The sequence below is a fragment of the Panicum virgatum genome, chromosome 7N (genome assembly GCF_016808335.1).
Source record: "Panicum virgatum strain AP13 chromosome 7N, P.virgatum_v5, whole genome shotgun sequence".
Lineage (NCBI taxonomy): Eukaryota > Viridiplantae > Streptophyta > Magnoliopsida > Poales > Poaceae > Panicum > Panicum virgatum.
This window is the reverse complement of record NC_053151.1, coordinates 15,522,227-15,542,348: the sequence shown is the minus strand read 5'-3', so window position 1 is coordinate 15,542,348 and position 20,122 is coordinate 15,522,227. Positions and strand designations below refer to the sequence as shown.

General features: G+C 50.3%; 1 protein-coding gene and 1 pseudogene across 5 annotated transcripts in view; one reads left to right on the top strand and one right to left on the bottom strand.

Moving 5' to 3' along the window:
* Positions 1–14,261, top strand: part of LOC120683762 (actin-related protein 9) — a 28,467-nt gene extending 14,206 nt beyond the window's left edge. For 4 of the 5 annotated variants that reach the window (XM_039965841.1, XM_039965839.1, XM_039965840.1 and 1 more), the window contains 9 exons: positions 9,379–9,468; positions 9,846–9,916; positions 9,999–10,174; positions 10,250–10,293; positions 10,378–10,427; positions 10,953–10,998; positions 11,267–11,317; positions 13,016–13,162; positions 13,572–14,261. In XM_039965841.1, the coding sequence (XP_039821775.1) occupies positions 9,379–9,468; positions 9,846–9,916; positions 9,999–10,174; positions 10,250–10,293; positions 10,378–10,427; positions 10,953–10,998; positions 11,267–11,317; positions 13,016–13,159 (672 nt within the window). In that variant the 3' untranslated portion in view covers positions 13,160–13,162; positions 13,572–14,261. Of the gene's footprint in view, positions 1–9,378; positions 9,469–9,845; positions 9,917–9,998; positions 10,175–10,249; positions 10,294–10,377; positions 10,428–10,952; positions 10,999–11,266; positions 11,318–13,015; positions 13,163–13,517 lie in introns of all 5 variants that reach the window. The other variant, XM_039965838.1, reaches the window with a different exon arrangement.
* A 278-nt stretch (positions 14,262–14,539) lies between these two features.
* On the bottom strand, positions 14,540–17,671 carry LOC120680952 (annotated as a pseudogene).
* Between the last annotated feature and the right edge of the window lie 2,451 nt (positions 17,672–20,122).

Below are 20,122 nucleotides of genomic sequence, written 5' to 3'. Positions count from 1 at the left end.
TACCAGAATGTCCCAAGAATGACCATTAGGCTTTGCACGAGAAACAGCAGCTGGTGTAGGCAATGCTCGGCCATCAGCAATAGCTAGGAGAGGCATAATCTCTGCAGGTGGTGCTCCATTATGTTTCTTGAGAAAGACAACGTGGAAAACATCATGAATCTGTGCTTTGGGAGGCAACTTAAGACCATGGTTCTTAAGGCGTCGCCTAGGCGCTCAGGGAGGCCAAGGCGTCAAGGCGCTCAGGGAGGCCAAGGCGTCGCCGACGCCCAGCCAGAAGAGAGGAAGAGTAAGGGGAAGGAGCGACCGGGATGAGGTGTCCATGGTCGCCTTACCATAACAGCAGCAAAGTGAGAGAGGGAGGGAGGGAGAAGGGGGAGGAAGAGGAGAAACAGCTTCCTGCTAGCTCTGGCGTCGATCCGACGGACAGCAGCCATCTGGAGAGCGTGAGGAAGGGAGGGAGAAGGGAGAGGAAGGGAAGGCTTCCCTGCTGGCTCTGGCGGCTGGCGCGGATCCAGCAGGCAGCGGCTCACCTGGAGAACTTGAGGGAGGGAGAAGGGAGAGGGAGAGGAGGGGGAAGCTTCCTGCTAGCTCCGGTGAGGGAGGGAGAAGGAGGGAGAGGGCGAGGGCGAGGAGGGAGAGGAGCGGAAGGTAGCCGCCGCCGCCGGCAGTGACTCGCGAGCGAAGGGTGGGCAAGTTTGAGAGTGTTCGGGATAGGGGAGCTAGGTCAGGCCTGGTGGGGATGTGGGGTGGTGCTTGGGCTTTTAGTGGGCTGGGCCAAGTTGTCTCCTTTCTCTTATTCTTTTTCCTTTTCTCCCTTCTCCTTCCTTCTCTTTTTTCTTTTTCTCCCTACATTTTGCTGCTATAAGGCTTCGCCTTGCTCGCCTAGGCGTCCGCCTAGGCGTCGCCTCGCCATGCCGACGGGGTCGCTCGCCGTGCCTCGCCTTAACGCCTTAAGAACATTGCTTAAGACGATAGGCCACCTTGCCTACCCGCTCCAGAACCTGAAATGGGCCATAGTAACGTGGAGCTAGCTTCTGATTACCACCTGATGTAATGCCGGCAGCTTGGCGATTATGGAGATGAAGCCATGCCCATTCTCCTACAGCAAACTCAACCTCCCTATGAGCCTTGTCATAAGTAGTCTTCATGTAATCCTGAGCTTGCAGTAACCTTTCACGGATTTCAGCCAAGAACTCATCACGCTGCTGTAGTTGTTTATCCAGGGCTACTACTCTGGACAAACCAGGTTCATAGGACAAAAGAGAGGGAGGGTCGCGACCATAAACCACCCTGAAGGGAGTAGTGTGAAGAGCCGTTTGATAGGAAGTATTGTAGCAGAATTCTGTCCATGGCAACCACCTCAACCAACTCCTGGGGCGATCACCAGCCAAACAACGGAGGTAAATTCCCAGAATCCGATTAGTGACCTCGGATTGACCATCTGTTTGTGGACGAAAAGCGGAACTCAGGCGGAGTTTGACACCAGCCAGCTTAAGTAATTCAGTCCACAAAGTGCTAGTAAAAACAGGGTCTCGGTCGCTGACAATAGAGCATGGTAACCCGTGGAGTTTGACCACATTGTCAAAGAAAGCCTGGGCAACAGAAAGGGCTGTATAAGGATGACCAAGGGCAATGAAATGCGCCATCTTGGAGAAACGATCAACAACCGTCAAGACCACTGACTTGCCACCCACACGAGGAAAACCTTCCACAAAATCCATGGCAATGTCACTCCATATGGTTGAAGGGACATCAAGTGGCTGTAGCAGACCAGCAGGATGTAAATGCTCAGTTTTACTTCTTTGACATACCTGGCAGCTCTGAACATATTCACGAACCAATTTAGCAGCACCTGGATTATAGAACGAAGCCCGAAGACCATGAGCAGTTTCCAGGAGCTGCGGCCAGAGATGAGAGGAAGATGGAACAAAAATCCGCCCACGATGCATGACAAAATCATCAACCAAGGTCCAAGCTGCACCTGCTGTTCCATCTGCGATCTCACGGCGCTTAGCCTCAATCTCAGGAAGTGTAGCTGCTTCAGCTCTGAATTCCTCAAATAGCTCAAATTCAGGTTGAGACAGAGATAGAGCATGGGACATGGAATCCTCGTCATGGCGAGACAACGCATCAGCATGCGTCTTCTGTTAACAATTGTATTATCATGCAGTTTTTCAAGTGTATGTTGACTAGTAAATCCAGCATGTTGAAAACCAACAAAATCTACTTTCTTTTCTTTTTCCAAGTTAAAATCTCCATCCCTCCCTGCCTTTTTTGAGCTTTAGCAGACTGACGGGTCCTGATATATGCAATGAAATCCTAGTAATTGGCACTTAGGGCAACTCCAACCGATGCCTCATCCCGTCTCTCATGTTGATTTTTTTTTCTCGAACGGCGCAGGACTGCGCGTCATTTCATTTAAGAAGGAAAAAAGGGGGGAACACTGGGATTAGACAACCCCTGTACTCCATACAACATTAGGACCTAAGGTACCAGGGGCATCGACCTATCGAGGAGCTCCTTGAGCTTGGAAGCTCCTGCCATGCACCAAAGAACACACTCACTAGACACTGTCTGGAGGAGCAACTGAACACTTGGTCGAGAACCTTTGAACACACAAGCGTTGCGGTGCTTCCAGATCTCCCACGTAACCAGGATGATGAGGGAGTTCAGACCCTTGCGATGATCTTTAGGCACATGTTTTATAGTTGTGCTCCACCAAGCCGAAAAACTGGTCGTCGAGGTGGTAGGTCCGGCAATGGCCAAATTCAGGTGCTGAAATATTAGCGACCAGCATTGCCGGGTGAACACACAAGTGAGAAGGAGATGCTGGGCTGTTTCCTGTTCCTGGTCGCAAAGAGGGCAAGCAGCATGGTGAGGCAGTCCCCGCTTGGCGAGGCGATCAGCAGTCCAAATCCGTTGCTTGATGGCTAACCAGAGGAAGAACTTGCAGCGCAAAGGAGCCCAGCTCTTCCAGATCCGTCTCCAGGTTGGAAATCTGATGGAGCCGACAAAGCAAGCAGCATAAGCTGTTTTGCTGCTATAAGAACCTGACTGACTTAATTTCCACCGGAACTGATCAGGTACGCCCTGCTGTAGAATTACCCCTTCCAAAGGACCCCAAACCTGTAGATACTCCATCAAGACCTGAACTGTTAAAGCACCTCTGATATCTCGAACCCACCCTCTATTATGTAGTGCTTGAGCTACTGTCCTTGATTTTCTCACTCCTTTTGGTACAGCACTGAATAGATTGGGGGCTAATTCAGCTAGTGTTCCCCCCCATTAAGCCACCAGTCTGTCCAAAATAGGATGGATTCACCGCTGACGACCACTGCATCGACTGCCATATCAAAAAGAGCTTTTGCTTTTGCCGGCACTTGAATCAGGAGACCAGCCCAAGGTCTGTTGGGATCAGTTTTTTGTGCCCAGAGCCACCGGATTCGTAGTGCCCATCCGAAAACTTCCAGATTATTAATTCCCAGACCTCCATATTCAAGAGGCCGCTGAACCTTGTCCCAAGAGACCAGGCAGTTACCACCATTAGCTTTTTCCTGACCCTTCCAGAGAAATCCCCTACGTTTTTTGTCAATTGCTTTGATTACCCATCGAGGAAGATCCAAAGCAATCATGGCGTAAGTGGAAGTGGCTGTCAGGACTACTCGAGTTAACACCAGCCGCCCAGCCCTATTCATAAGAGAGGCCTTCCACCCCGGCAGGTGATCTGCCACTTTGTCAATGAGAGGGAGAAAAACTTCTTTGCTGGGTTTCCTGATGGTGAGAGGCAGACCAAGGTATTGGCAAGAAAAATTTAATAATGAACACGCTAAAATCTCTGTCGTGCGCTGCAGGTCCTCCTCGGAGCAGTGAATTGGAGAGAAGCAGAGCTTTTAGACAGATTGGTGTGGAGCCCTGAGGCTTGCCCAAATAAATCGAGTAGAAACTTCATGACTCGGAGATCATTGCTGGTGGGGCGAAGGAAGATCACTGCATCATCAGCATAGAAGGAGGCACGGTGTGCAACCTGCTTGTAGGAGAGAATAATGCTTGTATTCCTCCAACCCTAGAAGGGTGGGTATATATAATACCTATAAATGAGCCTCTATACACATGGGCTCAATATACTCCAACACCCCCCCCCCCCCCCCCGCAGTCTGAACTACCGGCGCAGCGGTGTTAAAGACTGGACAATAAGAAAGCTAACACCCCCCGCAGTCTGAACTACCGACGCAGCGGTGTTCAAGACTGGACAAGAAGAGAGTACAAATAGTGTACAAAGGGCAAATACTCATCCCCCCCCCCCCCCCCCCGCAGCCACAACTAGCCACCGGCTACGTTGAGGCTGGATCGAAACTCCGAGAAGGTCGAGGAGGGCAGCCCCTTGGTGAAGATGTCAGCAAACTGGGAGGTAGTTGGGACATGGAGTACCCGAACATCGCCGATTGCGACTCTGTCGCGCACGAAGTGTAGGTCGATCTCCACGTGCTTCGTTCGCTGATGCTGGACGGGGTTGGTGGAGAGATACACGGCGCTGACGTTGTCGCAGTAGACGAGCGTGCTCTTGGCGAGCGGGCTATGGAGCTCCGCCAAGAGCTGTCGTAGCCTGGACGCCTCCGCTACGCCGTTAGCGATAGCCCGGTACTCCGCCTCGGCACTGGAGCGGGAGACAACCGGCTGCCGCTTGGACGACCAGGAGACCAGGTTGCCGCCCAGGAAGACGGCGTAGCCGGAAGTGGAGCGACGAGTGTCCGGGCAGCCAGCCCAGTCAGCGTCGGTGTAGACCACCAGCTCAGCAGAGGACGAGCGGTGAAGCACCAGGCCGAGGTCCACAGTGCCACGGACGTAGCGGAGGAGACGCTTCAGCGCAGCAAGGTGTGACTCTCGGGGATCATGCATATGGAGACAGACCTGCTGGACAGCGTAGGTGAGGTCCGGCCTGGTGAAGGTGAGGTACTGCAAAACACCAGCCAGACTCCGGTAGGCAGTAGGATCAGCCACCGGATCACCCAGATCAGCGGACAGCTTCGCCTAAGTGTCGACAGGAGTGGAGCAGGGCTTGCAATCAGTCATCCCAGTCCGCTCCAGGATATCGAGTGCGTACTGTCGCTGGTGCAGGAGAAGACCAGACGGGCGAGGCTCAACAGTGACGCCCAAGAAGTTGTGGAGCTGACCGAGATCCTTCATAGCAAACTCCTGCTGCAGAGAGGAGATGACACTCTGAAGCAATCGCTGACTAGAGGCTGTGAGCACAATGTCATCAACGTAGAGCAGCAGATAGGAAGTCTCATCCCCACGGCGGTAGACGAAGAGACGTGTCAGACTTGGCCTCGGTGAACCCCAATGTGAGCAAGAACGTGGCGAACCGAGAGTACCAAGCTCGAGGAGCCTGCTTCAGTCTATAGAGAGACTTGTTGAGCCGGCAGACCATATCCGGACGACTCGAATCCACAAATCCCGCTGGCTGAGAGCAGTAGACAGTCTCTGGCAGAGTGCCGTGAAGAAACACATTCTTCACGTCCATTTGGTGCACAGGCCAAGAGCGCGAGAGCGCAAGCGAGAGGACCGTGCGCATCGTAGCGGGCTTAACGACTGGGCTGAAGGTCTCATCATAGTCCACACCAGGCCGCTGAGTGAACCCCTGGAGAACCCAGCGAGCCTTGTAGCGCTCCAGTGTGCCATCAGCCCGACGCTTATGCGTCCAGATCCACTTGCAACCAGACGGACGCGGCACGAGGTCCCACGTCTGGTTGGCATGAAGAGCCGCGTACTCCTCTTCCATCGCGCGACGCCAGCAAGGATCCGCCAAGGCGTCGCGGATAGAGGAGGGTACCGGAGAGACCCGCGGCTCTCCCTCGGTAGCGGAGAGTCGCGGCCTGAGACGCCATCCGCCGAGTCACCATGGGATATGCCGAGGATCTCGATGGATGACTGGCGGGTGGTATACCTCCGGCTCGGCTCGAGAGGGAGACGGAGGAGGCGGCGGCGGCGACGGCTCCGGCGTCGGCGTCGCAGGAGCCTCTGGAGCAGGAGGCGGCGCCAGTGTCGGCGCCGAACGACGCCGGTACACCTGCATCGGCTCAACGGACCGCTGCGATGTCGGGGTCGGCGCCGAGCGACGCCGGTACACCTGCATCGGCTGAGCGTACCGCGCAGGTGCAGGTGAAGGCTCCGGGGCCACGCGTGGCGCAGTGGGAGACACCGGGGCCGCGCGTGGCACGACCGGAGGTCCGGGGACCGCGCGTGGCGCGACCGCGGGCACCGGGGCCGCGCTCGGCGCAGCAGGGATCACCGGAAACGGTGCCGACGTGCCGGGAAAATCTACAGGAAAAGGACAGACAGGTAACGGTGGCTGAACCACCGGGTCAGTCGGAAACAAAGACTCCAGCTCGGGGTCAGGAGAAGTTGTAGAAGAGGTAAAGTAGGGGAAATTCGACTCGTCAAAGACGACGTGTCGGGTGATCATGACGCGGCGAGAGGTGAGGTCAAAGCATCGGTACCCCTTGTGGTCAGGGGAGTAACCAAGGAACACACAACGAGTCGAGCGGGGCGCCAGCTTGTGAGGAGCAGTGGCGGAGGTGTTAGGTTAACACGCACACCCGAAAACCCGAAGGTGGTCGTAGCGAGGAGGGGTACCGAAAAGAGCGTGGTGTGGAGTGGGAGCAGGAGAAGCAGTGGACGGAAGACGGTTGAGCAAGTAGGTGGCGGTGTGGAGGCTCTCAGCCCAGAAGCGCGGGGGCAGAGAAGCCTGGATCAGAAGGGTGCGCACGACGTCGTTCGTCGTGCGAATCATCCGCTCAGCCTTGCCATTCTGAGGAGGTTTACGGACAAGACATACGCAGCGGAACACCCCGAGAGAGGAAGAAAGAACGGGAGGTGGAGTTGTCGAACTCCCGCCCGTTGTCACACTGGACGGCCTTAACGGTGAGGCCGAACTGAGTGGACACCCAGGCAAAGAAGTGAAGGGTGGGGAAGGTCTCAGACTTGGCGCGCAAAGGAAACGTCCAAGAGTAGCGCGAGAAGTCGTCGACCACCACCAAATAGTACTTATAACCAGAAAGGCTAAGTACAGGAGAGGTCCACAGGTCACAGTGAACAAGGTCAAATGCATGTGTCGCATGCGAAGAAGAAGAAAAAGGGAGCCGAACATGACGACCGAGCTGGCACGCATGGCAGAGGGGCTCAGCAGGAGCCCTAGTACTAGGAACATCTGTACTACGACTGAGCTGAGCCAGAACGTCGCGGCCAGGGTGACCAAGACGGCGGTGCCAGATGGTGGAAGACGGCGTCGCGGCAAAAGCGGCAGACCAAGACAGCCAGGGCGAAGAAGAAGGCGAGAGTGGTGCAGCGGAAGAAGGAAGGCGAAGGTTGTAAAGGGGCCCTGTGCTGTCACACCGGAGTAGCGGACGCCGGGAGGCCGAATCCTTTACAGTGAGGCTAGAAGAATCAAACTCTATGGAACAAGAATTATCAGTTGTAAACTAACGAATGGAAAGAAGGTTATGAACCATCTGAGGAGCAACAAGGACATTGGGAAGACGAAAAGAGCCAGGAGCAGAACCCACGGCGATGACAGGAAGGCAAGACCCGTCACCAACCATGACGGAAGAAGGACAAGAGGGGTGTGGGGGTCGGACAGACGAGAGGATACCGACATGTGGGGTGGTGTGAAATGAGGCACCCGAGTCGGCGATCCACTCGGTGCAGACCGGTGGCGTCCGCCCTATGGCGCTAAAGGACTGCGCCAGTGCGGCCTGGTCCCACCCCCCAGGCCAGGTCGGCTGCTGGCTGGGTGGAGCGGGCGGTGTCCAGAACGGCGCGAACAGGGGAGCAGCAGCGGCGAGCTTGGCCGCCGGGTGGGGCTGAGGACGAGGGCCCGCGACGGCCTGGACCTGCGTGGCGTGTGCGGCGGGCGCGACAACCTGCGCAGCGGCGAGGGAGGCAGCGGCCCACGCGGACCCTGCTCCCCTTGGGTTACAGTGGCACCTTGTCGCCTAGGCGCCGCCTACTCGTCTAGGCGGACCCAGCTCGCCTCGCCTCGCCTTAACGCCTTTAGAACACTGCTCCCCAGCCAGGTCGTCACCCCTCCTAGGTAGTATAGGTCATCAATGGCAAGGGAGGGAGCGGCTCGATGTGGGCTGCCTCTGCTCTATTGATGGAGGGTAAAAAGGGTATTTCACACTCCAAACTGACTGAGCGGTTACTGGAGTTGCCTACATGGAGTTGCCACGTCACATTCAAGGATGAAGTTGGGTTGGTTAGGATAGTTGAGGGACTAAAATGGACGTTTTCATAGTTCAGGGACCAAATTGAGCCAAGCCCCATAGTTCAGGGATGATTTTGGCTATTTTGCCTTTTCAAAATAACTATTAAATATGGTTATTAAAAATTAATGGTTATAAATAATTCCGTTAAAACATTATTAGTAGGAAATATAGTCATTCATAAAATTCTTGTTGGTAATAAACACCGTTTGCATATATAATGCTTAGATTGTTAGTTACATGATGATATTAATAAAGAAAGAGGTGCATAAGATGTAAGGAGGTATATGAGAGTTCGGTTGGAGTGCTAAGGAAAGCAGGGTGGGAATCTGGATGAGAGATTCTCATTGAGGGGAATAAGGGCTCAAATTTGAGAGTTCTTGTTATGGTCGGACGCGTGTATGAGAGGCGCCGTCATGGCTGATGAGAAGACGGGCAGCGCGCCCACGGTGCCGTAGCAGTTTACTTTGTGTTTGAATTTCGTATTCTTAAGTTGGTTGTAATCAAACATATATCTATGTACTAGATGGCTTAATGGAAGTTATGCTAGGAGATCAATTAGATCTCTGGGCGTCCCACACGTCCTTGCCTCTGTCCAGCGTGCTCCTCTGTTCTTGCTCGACGCCGGCCACCAGAACGGAGTTGCGCCCTCGCCGCCGCCGGGAGCCGAGTCCCCGGCCTCCCGTCCACCACGGATACGCGCTACGCTGCTCGCACTCTGACAGTTCCATTGGAGTTGCCCTTAGGACCTTGTACTTTGTAGGTTGGGATCCAAATGCCTAGGATTTAGTATGAATGCAACATCATTCCTAAAATTCCTAGACCAATCCCCATCCTCCAAACATGCCTTTTAAATGGTCATTTTTTATTGCATCATGCTTATTAGTACAGAAAAAGAATTCCAGTAGCGTAAGGTAATATTTTGCTGAAGATACCATTTTAAATTTGCAGGTTATGTCCTACCATGCTTTATGTAAAAATGGTCAAAAAATGACAAAAACTTGTATCTTTGCTTAAAACTTTCTTTTACGGTTTTACCTAAAACTTTCCTTGGCCAATTCTGTTGTTTTCATTACAGTTGAGGTGGTATAAGTACATATTTTTTTCATTTTTTCAGAGTGGGACGTTTGATGCAGTTACCCTTGTTCATTCATACGATAATGAAAGATCTGCTGGTCATCAGAAGACAAGACTATCAGCTCTTAATGTAATTCCTTGAACATGTACACAATCTTTTGGTCTTCCCCTTTATTTCCTTGCTGCTGCTGTCTTTTAAAACAACACATAAGATTATGTTTTTTTCAGAATGCATTGTCTTACAGAAGTGAACATTGTGCTCATGCCTGGCATGAGTAGAACTGTGGATATGTTCTCTCTCATGCACACAGAAGTGTGCACAAACAAACTGGATCTGTCCATTTAAAGTGCTTATTTAATTGTTGCAATTCATATTCCATCATTTTCCATCTCCTTGAAAAGGGTGTTGAACAATTGTAGGCGAAATTCTGCAGGTGTTTCTCTTATATGAATTGTATATATGTAACATATATGAAATTTAAATTACGGTAAATTGTGATAAAATAGGTTCCTCCTATGGGGCTTCTTTACCCAAGGGTTCTTGTTCCAGAAGAGTACCCTCCACCTCCTCGATCTTGGTGAGATTTTGTTTTTCTTAGTTTGGTGATTATGCTTTTGCATATTATATGATTGCTTCATACGAGTTGTGTATGCTCCCAGGTTCCAAGACTATGATGACATGCTGGAAGATACTTGGCAAACAAGTGACAGTCTTTACCCTAGTGGGAATGGTGGGTATGGCATGTGGGACAATTACCCGATGTTTCCCACTAGATTAAAGAAATTTGATAACATTGGCCTCGTAGAGGCCATTGTTAGTAGCATTCTTTCGACAGGTAATCTTTCATTCTTTCTTGATTTATCGCTTACCTGAAAGAAAACTTTTTAACAGTAACAACTACTGATTACAGGACGTGTTGACCTTCAAAGGAAGCTTTTCTGTAGCATTCAGCTGGTAAAATATCAAGCTTATTTTCTCCAATAAAACCAATATTGTCTCTGACTCGTTAGAGGGATTACTGTAATATGTGCCTTTCAGGTTGGTGGTGCAGCTTCTACAGCTGGCCTTGCACCAGTTCTGGAGCAAAGGTTTGTTATATGTCGCTTGTCCTATCATTGTTTAATGGAAGAATGTTGGACTAACTTTGCAAAAGCTTTGGAATAAGTTTGCAAATAATGTGATACTATGTATACAGTGCACAAGAATAATGGACATCAGTTTTTTTACATAAATATATTTTGTAGTCCCTTTGTAGAAGTATACTGGACAACTATTGTGAAACAGAGGAGTATTAAGCCCCCCTCTCTAGGTCACAAATAACTGACATTTTGGACATGGGCACGGTCCTTAAAATGTATGCTTGATCACTAGTCTCTCTTCAATGTTTCTACAAGTTGTAGCAGAATTTATGTGCTTTGGCTGCATTTCCTCCCAAAATGTTATTTATTTGTGTCTGGAGGTAGTGCCTTCTTTAAAATTAAGGCTACGCTGAAATGAACATTCTGATGCCATTAGCCCAATTTTGGACAAAAAAGTAAAATGCAAATTTTCATCAATGTATGCTATTTCCTGACCTTCAAAGGTTTGTTTATCTACTAAACTTTTATTTGCAGGATTCTCAATAAAATTCCAGCAAACCAATCTGTTGAGAGAGTTGAGGTGTGTCCTGTAAACTTAAAGTGATGGATTGATTCTTTTCTCTTTAATTAGTAATGCTTGCTCTATCTCTTGAGATTATTGCCTGAAGTTATATGATAGGTTTGTTCCTGGATTTACATTCAATCTACTCCCTCCATTCCAACCTATAGGTCGTTTTGGCATTTCTAGGTTCAATAGTTTTGAATATTAGAGATTGATGTTGCGAGTCCATAATCTACAACATTTATCTTTAGTTTCTTGTTTCTTAACCTCTCATTTGAAATTGTAGGTGCTGCAGTCTAGGACTTATCCGTTATTTGTTCCATGGAAAGGTGGAGTGGTAAGTTACATCTTTTCTCCGCTGAAAAGTATGCTGTCAATTATCCTTTATAGCTTGTGCGAAATTTGGGTGTAGCAAACTCAATATGGCATAAGATCTTATAGGTCATGATGTGAGTTTGAGGTTTTGAGCCGTGCCAACAAAATTTAATTAAATATTTGTGATCCTTCTAGTCCGCACTAGGCTTGAGGGTGCCCAGAGGGGCAAAGGGGAGCATTATTTTCCAAATCTTAGCAGTAACTGGCTACCTCCATGAACTGAAAAACCCTGGCAGATACTGAGAGAAAGTGAACCCATTGAGGGCATGCCATACTAGAAGTTGAAAAATATTGGGAGTTTGAGATAAAAAAATGAGAAAAATGAAATGTATAACCAACTCTTTTGGTTAATGTATGGAAAATTTCAAAATGATTTTTTGAAAGCTTACGGTGTGCTGAAGTGCATCAAAGTTTGATATATTCTGGTCCAGTACCTAGTGTCCTAGTGTGCAGGGGCGGAACCAGTAGGGGGGCTGAGGGGGCTCCTGCCCCCCCTACTGACTGCAACCTCCATTAGAAGAGGAGGGAAGAAAGCATCAGCCCTCCCTACATCTCAAATCCACCACTGCTAGTGTGATGCATTATCTAGTAATATGTTTTCTTGTCTACTGTTTGCTTCAGACTAGACTTTTGATTTTGAAGAAGTCAGTTTCCCTGTGGCTGGTTTAGTTTCTTCTTTTCCCTTGTAAATAGTTCTATAAAATACTTTATTTTTATGCTTAATATAAGCTTAGGCTATGCTCTATTGTCATCCTCGGGAAATAGTATTATCATGCTCTCCATACCCTGTGCTAATAAGATAACCTGATGCAAGTTTTTTAGAATAGAATTTTCCTTTTTAGGAAAATCACTTTTTTTCTTTGATCCCTAACGCAAGAATTTAAGGCTAATTTATTTTGGCTCTATATTCAAAACTAGACTTCAACTAGTGTTTCTGCACAATATATCACTTGTAGCCATAAAATTAATATAGCATAAAAGCACTTTGAATTATAAATCTAGCTGTATAGTTTTTACACCCTTAACATACGAAGTTCCGAAAACAAGCGCATCTTGTATTTTTTAACTATTTTTTAACGGAGGGAGTACTCCTTATAAAGGTAAGCAAGAGCATAGTGTAATTTCAGATGTAACTAGGACTCTTGAGGAATGAACATACATATTTGGACTCTACCTTAAGCATAAACATGGAGGACAACGGCAGCTAGACTAGTGAAACCCAAGCCCAGGAACTTACCCGGCCACTCGGTCAGGCACCTTCATAGATAGCACAAGCAACCAGATGATCTTGACCTGGAAACAACTGACCATCCTGTTCAAGGAGACAACCAAATCCACAGAAGAAGCTTGGCAATTTGACTTTAGGAGTTTTGGTACCATATCATGTGCCAAAGCAAGGGATTTCTCAACCATGAACAAAAGGATTGTGGTGGTTGCATCCAAAATTTCACTCTTTACGTAGCCTAACAGTTTTTGGATAAACTTTGCTGTGGGCACCCAAGCAGCTAAAAAGAAAAGGATCTGTCTGATTTGAGAAACTGGGTAATGGACTGTTAGCAGTAAGATTGAAATTAGTGATGCATCTTGTGCTTTGTTTCCCCCTTTTTGTTGGCCTGTGTTCCATATTCCTGGATCTTTACTTTACTTTACTTTGGTGCAGATTTTGGGCGTCCTGGATACTGGTAGGGATGCTTGGATTCATAGAGAAGATTGGATTAAAAATGGTGTTCACATAGGGAGTGGCAGAAAATATAAGGATTCCTACTTTCTTCAGGCGCAAGTAATGTGCTACTACAACATATAGCAGGTGCTCTCTCTGTGTTCTATGCATTTTAAATGCATGTTATTTAAATGATGAGTGCTAACTTATATGTTAACATTTATGCCATACATTATAAAGAATTGTGGTGTCTTTTCATGGCATGGCCCTTGATGCTTGATCCTTGCAAACCATATTCAAGGACACTGTTCGAAACCACATATTATCAGTCCCGCTTTATTGTGGAGCACATGTTTCCTGTTTGACACGAGATACTTGATTATGCATTAGCATAAGGAAACAACCCAAGTATGATGAGCCCGACAAATTAGGCATTTGGTTTAAACTGTGATGTGCATGGGAGGTCAACGGTTCTTATTAACTTTTCATTATGTTATTGCAGATCGGCTATCATATCACCGAGTTCCTAACACATCCAGGCTCTTCATTTTTGCAGGTTGTTTGACAGCGAACCATCTTAGGATATGATCTGTGGACAGCAATTAACTTGGATACATGATGCATCATCTGTTTCATGCATTGTGTGCTGTCTTGTTGGGTTCTAGGGTCATCAACAACCAGGGGGCCTGGATGAAATCTTGTAAGTTAGAAGTAGAACGGTCTGGTTGTAAAGACATACTCATGTTTGATTGTTGCAACTTATAACATTTATGAGATCTCTGCTAACTCCGGTATGAGCTTCGGGTTCATAATGGAAACGAACAGCGTGGCAGTTTTGGCCTTGCTTCATATGCTGCATCAGTGTGAGAATGAGAAGCCTTCGCTGAGCCCATGGGCACGAGGAAGGAATCCAGTCCTACCATCCCTACTTCCCTAGACCCCGACCCTGGAGTATCTCTGGCAGACTGACTTCTAGCAAACTGACCTGCTTGCCGTCGCCATTTTAAGCTGCAACCGAGAAAACCATGCTTCTGCAGTGTAAAAACAGGTTAGTAGGATGTGAAAAAGTGTGATACGGCTAGTTTGGTAAACCTTGTGGAGTAGGTAGGCAAATAAAAGGTATATAGAGTGATATTTGGCTAGTTTGCTGGACGTTTTCTAATAAGTTGGCAAATGTTTGAGAGGGGTGTAGAAGTTCAAGCAAAGAAGTTTATAATAGAAATTCAAGAATGTAATGGATCTAGTATATGCTATCTCCTTTTCCTTTTTCCTAAACTTCGCCGCAGCTGATTTGTCAATAGAAGGCAAAGAATATACTACCACTACAATACCATCAAAGCTGCAACCAGTTCCTTCCCAGTTACAACGATAGATGTAACGTAGCACACAGCTTTGAATTTTTTTTGTATTTTCAAAAAAACTTCGATTTTTGCAAGACTAGAATAGATTTTAGCATATATTCGTCGGTTCACTAGAGTCTAGAGACCAACTTAATCAGCTGCCGACCTGAACGGATGCATTCTGTCATGCCGTCGCAAGGGGCCGCACGGCCAGTGGTTCGGTAAGAACGATCTCACCGAAGCTGAACGCCCCAAACGCCCTGGTCACACTGAGCTCGACCGCCAGCTCCCGCGTTTCCCCGGGTGCCACCTCGAACCACCCTGGCCGCACGGCGACGTCCACGCCGGGCCGGCGGCAGCGTGGAGCAGAGGTACGTCTCGGCGTCGCTCGCCACGTTCGTGACCCTGCGCCGGATGGATAGGGATCCCCGCAGCGCGGACACGGTGACGGACGGCACGTTGAGGTCCGCCGGAGAAGCCCGCGGCAGCGCCTGGCACGCCAAGCCGGTGGCGGCCCGGACCTCGTCGGGGCTAAGCTGCCGCAAGGAGCAGAGGAAGCCGACGTAGTCGTGGGGCTCTGGCGCGATGACCAGACCGGGGTCCAGCGCGCCGGCAGGGTTCACGACCCCGGCGCCGTAGTCGAATGGAGTCGCGGGGGGCAACGAGCCGATCTCGAAGTCCTCCGACATGATCGGGACCTTGCGCTCGTCGTGCCTCTGCGCGGTGGTGGACAGCGCTGAGGCGATGGCTGCCGGCCCCCACGACGGGTGCCTCCGCTTGATGAGTGCCGCGACGCCGCCGACGTGCGGCGCTGCCATGCTGGTTCCCGAGACCATCGCGAAATGATTGCCGGCGAGGATTGGCTGGTTGACGCTGGGGGTGCTCCAGGCCGCCCATATCTGGTCGCCTGGCGCGAGGATGTCCGGCTTGAGTACGTCTGCCGGCGTCGACTCCCCGTCGGTGACGTCGGGCCCTCGCGACGAGTACCGCGCCACCACCGGAGCCACGTCCGTGAACGTGGCCACTCTTCCCTCCGCAATCGCCGCGGCGGCGCCGAACACGGTCGCGCTGCCCGCGTAGACCGTGTGCGCCGCGTAGTACGACCACATCACCTGCCACGAACGTCGCAATCAGCGCCGTGCCAAAGACGAACTGCACCAGATTGATCCGTCGATCACCTGAGCATCGGCGACTCGGGGGACCATGACGCCGGGAACACGGAAAGGCAGAGGCCGCGCTAGGAAGTCGCCGTACTGTTCGCTGGCCACGAGGACGAAACCAGCGAACCCGAGAGCCTCCGCCACGTCCCGCCACGTCGAGGACGGCGGTCACTGTCGACGTGCCGTTGTAGAAGCCCCGCGAGAAGGAGCATACGACGATGCTTCCCCGCAGAACGCCGGCGTGCCAGCGCAGCGCCTCCGTGTCCTGGCATTCCTCCGCGCGTTCCATGCTGGCGGCGTCCGGCGCCGCGGCGTCCTTCGCCGCGACGAGCCTGTACTCGAGCGTGGGCGCTGCGAGAAATGATACTCATCGTGACTGCGCATAGCTTGATGGAAACAAGATCTAGCTAGGAGAGGAGCTAGTACAAGTACCTGACAAGCCGAGTCCCGGTACGTGGCGACCGTCGCCGATGACCAGCCTCGACGTGTATCTCCGGCCGGTGGTGCTGGCGGCGACGGTCGTCACCCACGGGCTGTAGGAGACGACGGAGGACTCGGCTGGCCCTCGGTTGCCGGCAGCCTGCGCGACTAACACGCCGGCTCTCCTTGCCGACAACAGCGCAATGTCCAGCATGCTGAGGAACGTGACCTTGCTGGTCGGACGCTCATCTTGTCCGACGGACAGTACCAGCACGTCCACCTTGTCTTGGGTTGCCTGATAAACACGATGGAAGTTATAAAGGTTTTCACGATTTGCTTTCCTAAAATTTCGAGAATTTTTAGACATTCAATTGTTTCCGGCAATTTTTATGTAAAACTCCAGCATTACAAATAATGCCTTACTTGATCTATGGCGGTGATGAGATCAGCCATGGTTCCTCCTGCTGGGTATACCGCCTTGTACACAGCTAATCTGCAATGTTGAAATTAGACTATAAACTTTCAACCCTTCGTAAGGAATTGTGAAGAAGAATTCCAAAAGAACACTAAGAAAAGAGAGTGACTTTTCTTTGATACCATGTAAGATTTGTTGGGTTAATCCCTCGCCAAAGGGATTGGATGGGTTATGGCTTGTACCTCTAACTCTCTTTAATCCTATAGCGAGTTGTTTCAGTGTAAAGATAAATTATGTTTTTTCCTTGTAATCTAAGCCAGATCGTAGCAAACATAACTAATGCTTGGTGTCATGCATTGCCTTGCCTTGCACATGGTGCCATGCCGCTGGCGAAGCCGTACATTGCGCCGCCGCAGACCGCCGGCACTCCCCGGTTCCCCGCCGCTATTGAAGCAACATGGCTGCAAAACAAACTAAACTGCTTCCATACTGCTCTTCAGAATTTCCGGTAAATTGTAAGTTGTAATACAAAGCACACCAGCCGTGCCCCTTGGCGTCGAACGGCGACAGGTCGCGCGAGGGGTCGAGCGGAAGTGTTGCCGCCGCGCCACCAGCGAAGTACCTCGCCGTGGCGATCTTGCCGTTGCACGCGCCAGGCGGGAACATGGGACCGACGCTGCAAGCACCCGCAGCGGCGAACGGCGGCCGGGCCCCCGCGCCATCATTGTCGTCATCAGGCGGATCGATCAGCCCGTGCACGTGGGACGTACGCAAAGCTGGGGTGTGCGGGGTCGATGCCGGAGTCGACGAACCCGACCAGCACCCCCTCCCCGTTGTCACCTCCGCCGCCGACCCAGTGCCGCCGCCACACGCCGTTGGGCAGGCCGAGAAGCCGCGGCATGTACGTGGTCATAAGCCTCGTGCCCACGTCCTCCTCAACAGCTGCCACCTCCGGCGCCGCCCGCAGCCTCTCCGCCAGGGAGGCAGTCGCGTGGATGGCAAACCCGTTGACGGCGCGTTGGAAGCTGTAGATCTTCCGGCAGTGGTACGAGCCGCCGCCGCCACCTTCATCCACGGCGGCGCGCCGGAGGAGGCGGTCGTGGAACCGCGCCACCCTCCTCTTCTGTGCTCGGTGCCACGTCGCGTTCCGACCAACACCTCGCTGGAACGCCGCGGCCAAGGGCTCGCCGTGCACCAATACGAGGTAGATGGATGGCTTCTCATCCTGGTCTCTCGAGCTCGCCTCCCTTGCCGACACCGCTAATGCTGCCACCGCTGCAAAGAGCAAGCGGAGCAGGAAGCCGCGATGACGAGACGACATTGCATCTCGTCACATGTTCAGCATTCGCATGGAAGCTACCTTGAGGTTATCACTCCAACTTTATGCAACTGTAACCGGCTTATTTCGCTGAAAACTGTAGTTTGGTCGGTCAGCAAATCCAGAAGAAATGCTGTTATGTCGAGATTTTTTCTATGCATGTTAATTTGTTGGAAGTTGAGTACTAAACTTTAGCATATATTATTATTTATATACATGTTAAAGTTTTTGAGTTTTGATTAAAGCTTAGCCCAGACCATTAGCACTCCCATTTGGATGAGGGTCTTGGGAGCACTCCACTCCAAATTTTTTTGGCTCCACTCCACCTTGATACTCACTACGACAAAAACGATTTGTAGCAGCACCTTGAATTCTTTTATGGACGAACCAAAAAGTCACCCGTTCCTACAAATGGGGCGCGGGTAGTATAGCATGAGCTGTCCCTAAAACTGGCATTTGTAGGGGTGGCTCACCCCTCAGTTGCCCCTAAAAATGGGTGCGATTTTTTGGGGTGGGTGGGGGGTGAGCCGCCCCTGCAAATCCTATTTTTAGGGGCAGCTCAACCCCCCCCCCCCCCGGCAAATATTAGGAGTCGCTCGGGTGACTGGCAGTCAAAGCATCACATAAGGCCCAATAACTATTTTTTGTTCCGGAATAATTTTTTTTGTTCCCAAACAAAATTTTTGTATTACTGGAATTTGACTGCATTACACATGGGGGCCGATTTGTTGGGCTAGTTTAGGCCCATAACATAAAATCTGGGGTGGATGGGGTTAATGTGACAGGTTTGACCCCTACCAACGCCCCCCTCCTAAAAATGTATATAAAAGTTTGGGCTTCTTTCTCCTCTCGACCCTCTATTGTTTGCTCAGGAGAGGAGCTCCCCAAGACTCATTCTGGTTTCAACAATTCTATTTATTATATACACTGAAATGTAATTTTGATATTTTTTCTGTTATACATATCACAATATACATATGGTTAAAGTTTCACAATTTTTCGATGTGTTTTCTTATTTCTTTTAAATTGAAGGAATTATCCCGGAGTATTCGGACATGGTCCCGGAGTATCCGGACATATCAGGGAAAATAAGCGGACGTCCGAACAATTAGCCCAGAGTATCCAAACACAGACCCGGAGTATCCGGACATTCAAAATTTCATAATTTTTTTGATGTGTGTTACTATTTTTTTTGAATTAAAGGAATTATCTACGTAATTTGGAAAAATATTTGTAGGGGTAAGTGGGGGCCTCACCCGCCCGTACATATATATTTGTAGGGGCAGGTGACACTCCGGCCCGCCCCTAAAAATTATTTTCCAAATTAATTCGAAAATTCATTTTATTTGCCCGATTCCCTTCACCGGCAGCCTCTTCGGCGGCAATACGACAAAGGGATCGGATGGATCGGTGGCCAGAGTAGTTTTAGCTTCTACATTTAGGTGGTTATGGCTAGGTAACTAGGTTTGCTGGTGGAGCGGGCATCGCTGCCTTCGTTCATCTATGGGTGGAGGCGGAGAGGCTCGATCCATGGTGGCGTGTTTTGCTTCAAACAGTCTTTGGGTGTTGGTGTGTGGTGTCGACCTGTGTTGCGTGTCTTGGGTCTGCGTTGAAGACGGCGGTGTCGGTATTTTACCGGCGGGTTCTCCGGGGTATACCCCGAGGAGAGTGGTTGAAGGCAGGGACTCGCCGGGATCAGAATGCGATGGTGCAAGGAACACAAAGATTTAGACGGGTTCAGGCCACCGGAGCGTAACACCCTACGTCCTGTGTGGTGGTTGTATTGCCTTAGGTGTTGTTCGATGTCTTGAGGGGGTCCCTGCCCGCCCTTATATATCTTGGGGGGACAGGGTTACATGGAACGTCCTAGCCAAGTACGATCAGAGTCCTACTTCAATGAGGTCGAGTAGTTTCCTTATACATCAGCTAGTCCTACTGTTGCTCGAGTAGATACAAGGTAGTAAGGGGTATTCCATGTATTATTCCTTACTCCAGAATATTCCACGCCTATGAGCAGTCTCGTTGCCCCGGGTCTGACAAGCCCCCGAGCTCTTCGTAGTCGAGTCCCGCAGGCGTCGAGTACTTCCGAACACGTTCATCGAGCGCTTCCGAGTGCTTCTAGAATCCATTGCTCAGGCTCGGAGTCCGTTGAGTGCTTCGAGTAGTCTTCCGAGTACTTTTTTGGCTGCATCGAGGCTATGAGGTGCTCTAGCCCCGAATCTTCCCTTCATATATGGTGCGCGATATACTCATGCTCCATATGGACTAGCTCCCGAGCCATAGGATGAACCGAAAGATCAGGCTGAGGGTCAACTCTGTCTTCAAGGTCTTTTAAATCTTCGTTTGAAATTCGAATCTTCTTTGAAAAAAAAGTTGTCATTTATGACACATATCCCACAGCCCCCGAACCTTGACTTGAAATCCCTTGATTTAGGGCTAAGGTTCCAGAATCGA